The 4,811-nt window shown below is 50.9% G+C and overlaps 1 protein-coding gene across 1 annotated transcript in view; it reads left to right on the plus strand.

Moving 5' to 3' along the window:
* Positions 1 to 428: 428 nt before the first annotated feature.
* Positions 429 to 4,811, plus strand: part of LOC116953598 (fatty acid-binding protein 2, liver-like) — a 6,403-nt gene continuing 2,020 nt past the window's right edge. The window contains exons 1-2 of the mRNA XM_032973936.2: positions 429 to 770; positions 2,976 to 3,148. Coding sequence (XP_032829827.1) covers positions 590 to 770; positions 2,976 to 3,148 — 354 coding nt within the window. The 5' untranslated portion in view covers positions 429 to 589. The remainder of the gene's footprint in view (positions 771 to 2,975; positions 3,149 to 4,811) is intronic.

A 4,811-nucleotide genomic window follows, 5' to 3' on the forward strand; every position in this document is an offset into this window, starting at 1 on the left:
AGGGAAAACCGGGGGGAAAACCCGGAAAGAAATCCACGCGATCACGGCGAGAACGCGAGGCATCAGGGTCCGAATCGAACCCATCATCTTGACAGACTAACACTGTGAGCTGCTTTTGACTCTCGTGCCATGGTGGCGCTAACAGAATCAGACTATTTAAAGTGGCGTAATCCGGTGAGTTACAAAGCTCCTTTTCAGAGATGTCCAGTAGGATATTTGCTTGTAGCTAGAAACAAAGTGATCAGGCACCTCACGCTGTGCCTCGGATACAGTCAATCAATCAAACACAACAAGACAATTAACATGGATAAAATCAATCTCTGCCATACACAGCGAGGCCTGGCCAGCCACACACTGCCAAGAGCGGCGCCCGACACCTCCCGCGACTCATTTAGCCGGTGGGGGGGGGGGGGGTTGAGGAACCTTCCACCAGCAGCGACGTGAGCCGGCAACTGCATGTCCGCGCCTCTATATTCTTCGCTCAAGTCTCATTCTTGTTCCCCGGGGAGTGCCGCCAGCAATCACTGGGGCTGACTTACGATCTCGTGGCTGCTGACGGCTGCATTCCCGGCCTCGTCTGCGGCTATAAATGCTGCGGGTCGCGCAGCCAGGAGCTCACCTGGCACAGCCGAAGCTCGCTCCTAACTTCGCTTCCTTTCCCACCTCGTCGCCGCAGCCGCCGCCTCTCCGCCTTCGCCCAGCTATGTCATTCGTGGGCAAATGGAAGATGTACAAAAGCGAGAACTTTGAAGAGTTCATGAGAGCATGCAGTAAGTGTCGGGCGCATTCCGAGAGGGCCTCGCTTTCATGGGGCCGTTTCTTTTTTTTTAAATATATAAAAAAAAACTACTTTTCAGCTCGCGCGACGCACGTGGTGGCATGGCCACTTCGTGCCTGCACTGCGAGTCGAGGCTGTGGTTGTTGGCTGCGTGGAAGCCCTTTCTGCCAGCAGTCGCGTGAGCGATCGGTGGCAGGGCTGCACCCTTGAACCATTGCGGTGGTGGCTACGCACGTGGCGGCCATGCGGTCCAGCAGCGAGGGTCAGTGGATCACACATAGACGTTGTGAAACGCCCTCACCGCGGGTGGACGCCGAGGAGGAGCACGTAGTCTGGCGTTGGCAGGAGAAGGCGCTACAGCAAAATGTGGACCCCACCTGGTCCGGTCTGTACGGGATAGAGTTGAACATGTAGCCGGCTTTCGCGACCAATATTATTCATAATAAAAGTGTTGTTGGGTTAGATCGCGTCAGTATGAATGTGTCGTTAACTCTCCAACACACCGGTGGGCTAAACTAGTAACTAATTGGCGCGTCGTTTACGTGGCAAAACCTTACTAATTTTCTGTGTCGGGTGGTGGCGGGCTAACGACACATTTATACCTACGCGATCGAACCCAACAAAAACGTGCGGGTCTCCTCCGGGTACTCCGGGTTCCTCTCACACGCAATCACTCGTCCGTTGGCCGATAACACATCGATAACACATCATCGATAACACATCATCGATAACACATCATCGATAACACATCGATAACACATCGATCACCGCCGAGTGTGTTGGTATCCCCGGCTCCTCATCGCGTGGCTACCGATGCCGCCTTCCCGCTCGTCTCTGGATCCTCCAAGCGCCCTCCCCTCTCCTCTCTCCGACAGCGAGCGAATTCTGTGCGGCGGTGGAGTTGTGAGTTGACATCACCCTGCTGATGATTGAGAGTTGTGAGTTGACATCACCCTGCTGATGATTGAGAGTTGTGAGTTGACATCACCCTGCTGGTGATTGAGAGTTGTGAGTTGACATCACTCTGCTGATGATTGAGAGTTGTGCGTTGACATCACCCTGCTGATGATTGAGAGTTGTGAGTTGACATCACCCTGCTGGTGATTGAGAGTTGTGAGTTGACATCACCCTGCTGATGATTGAGAGTTGTGAGTTGACATCACCCTGCTTGTGATTGAGAGTTCTGAGTTGACATCACCCTGCTGATGATTGAGAGTTCTGAGTTGACATCACTCTGCTGATGATTGAGAGTTGTGAGTTGACATCACCCTGCTGATGATTGAGAGTTGTGAGTTGACATCACCCTGCTGATGATTGAGAGTTGTGAGTTGACATCACCCTGCTGATGATTGAGAGTTGTGAGTTGACATCACTCTGCTGATGATTGAGAGTTGTGAGTTGACATCACCCTGCTTGTGATTTAGAGTTGTGAGTTGACATCACCCTGCTGGTGATTGAGATTTGTAAGTTGACATCACCCTGCTGATGATTGAGAGTTGTGAGTTGACATCACCCTGCTTGTGATTGAGAGTTCTGAGTTGACATCACCCTGCTTGTGATTGAGAGTTGTGAGTTGACATCACCCTGCTTGTGATTGCGAGTTCTGAGTTGACATCACCCTGCTGATCATTGAGAGTTCTGAGTTGACATCACTCTGCTGATGATTGAGAGTTGTGAGTTGACATCACCCTGCTTGTGATTGAGAGTTGTGAGTTGACATGACTCTGCTGATGATTGAGAGTTGTGAGTTGACATCACCCTGCTGATTGAGAGTTGTGAGTTGACATCACCCTGCTTGTGATTGAGAGTTGTGAGTTGACATCACTCTGCTGATGATTGAGAGTTGTGAGTTGACATAACGCTGTTCATGATTGTTACGAGAGAATTTTGCCGGTGACATTGTCAAGTGTGACGTGGGGGGCGTTTGCTCTGTCGTGGTGTGGGGAGCGCTCATGGAGTGGTTAGCGTGCTTACCTACGAACCCAGCTACACGAGTTCTATTCCCGCTCACGGCCAACACCAGCGACGATGATCCCAACCGGCATTGGGCCTCCCCTAGGTCGACTCAGCCTCAAGTGAGTACCCGGTGATGTCGGGCGTGGTGCTGTCCTTCGTAGGTGCCCGCTTACAGCACTTGCCCCGACAGCCTGCTAACGGCTATGCGGGGGATCATTGTTTCCTTCTGTCGCGTCCGCAGAGTACGAGGAGGATGTCATCACCAGGGGAAAGACGGCCGAGATCGAGGTGGTGTACGAGCGACAGGGCGACGACTTCACCATGCGCCTCTTCGTGAACGGCAAGGAGACGGTGAACTGCTTCACGCTGGGCAAGGAGGCGGAACTCACGGGGCCCCTCGGCACCAAGGTCAAGGTGAGGCACCAAGGTCAGGGTGAGCCGCGGGACCGCCTCGGGGCTCCCTCCGCGGCTACCCGGGGGCTCGGGGGTCATCGGCCGCACCGCCGACTCCGAGGAGGGCTTCTGCCGGCGCAGTATCGACGGTTGGTGGCCCCAACTCGCTCGCTCACGACTCGCAGACGTTAGATGCGCGATTTAGCGCGTGGATTTTCATTCTGTTAGGATCATTCCAGGTCTAGGAGTTAAACTTTTACGGTTGATTCCGGCTCAAATCCTGCGCATGGCATCAATACGTTCAGACGCTCAATGCCGATGCCGAGGTCGGCTCGCCATGTACGCACTGTATGTTGAACTTCTTCCACACCGTACGTAGCCACCCGTGCTAATCGGAGGTGCGGGGGAAGGACAGCAAACTAAACACAAAAAGCAGTTCTCAACAAATTAGTTTTCAATCTAGATGAGTGAGCGCATAGCTCCAGTGGCTTACGGATATCGGAAAGAAGAGCGTTCCAGACGGCTACAGAAGCGCACCTAAAAGTGCAGCTCGATGCAGGGACTTGCTTCGCTTTCCTCCACTCTGCACTCCTCTCTGCGTCTGTGTTGTGTTGTGGTTGTAACTTCCTGATCCGCCCCGTCTGGACACCTGCGAAAAAGAGCTTCATAGCTCATCGGATTCTTCCGGTCTAAACACATCGCTTCCACCTTCCCAGTCAATCGCTTTGATTGACGTCGTCTCGATATCCGTCGTTGTCACACTTTTTAGGAACGCATCCCCGACGTAAACCGGGGTGTTACAACAACCACAACTCAATATTATTGTTGTTGTTATTATTATTATTGCGCGTTACGTTGTTGTTGTTGTTATTATTATTGTGAGTGGCGTTTGGTCACATAATCGATTAAGTGCATGGCCGATCGGTCCCAGTACCAACGAAACCCTCACCTCTCTTTGCCCCCAGAGTGTCGCTGATGAAACTAAAATGCAACTATTTTTTTACACGTTAAACTATGTAACCAGGTGTAAGGCCCAACTGAGCTACGTAGCTCAGAAGCGACCTGGCCACAAATAACCGCTCGACGAAGTTGGCTTATCACGTGGAGATTTACTGCGGCCAAATAATCTAAACGCCGTGCTGTTGATTCTAAATGTGGGTTTTTTCGGGAAAGTCACGTAGATAGAAAATAAAAAGAAATTTTTTTTAAATAAATAAATAAAAAACTCTCCGCCTGATGGAAGACCGCTTGTGTTGCGATCGAAACGTCAGTGGGTTTTTTGCTTTAATTATTTTCAATTTATTATATATATAAAAATATTACGTTTTATTATTTTATTTTTATTTTCTATCTACGTGACTTTACCGAAAGAACCAAGAATATGAATTCCTGCAGTCACGAAAGTTCTTAGTAAAAAAAAATATTTGACCATGTAAGGTCTACTGAGCTATGTAGCTCTGTTTCACAAGTGGCCTGGCCACACATGAGAGCTGAACGCAGCGGCTTATCGCGTGGAAATTGAAAGCGGCCAAATACTCCAAACGCATGATTCTAAATGTGGAGGGAAAACCCGGAGGACCCGGAGAGAAATCCACGCAACCACGGAGAGAGTGGCCACGCAAACTCCAAATACACAGCAGCAGCAGCAGGCACCGCGAGCTCCTGTACACCAAGCGAGGACGTT

This window comes from Petromyzon marinus, chromosome 52, assembly GCF_048934315.1.
Source record: "Petromyzon marinus isolate PM22_M1 ecotype Great Lakes invasive population chromosome 52, UKy_Petmar_22M1.pri1.0, whole genome shotgun sequence".
In the NCBI taxonomy this organism is placed as follows: domain Eukaryota; kingdom Metazoa; phylum Chordata; class Hyperoartia; order Petromyzontiformes; family Petromyzontidae; genus Petromyzon; species Petromyzon marinus.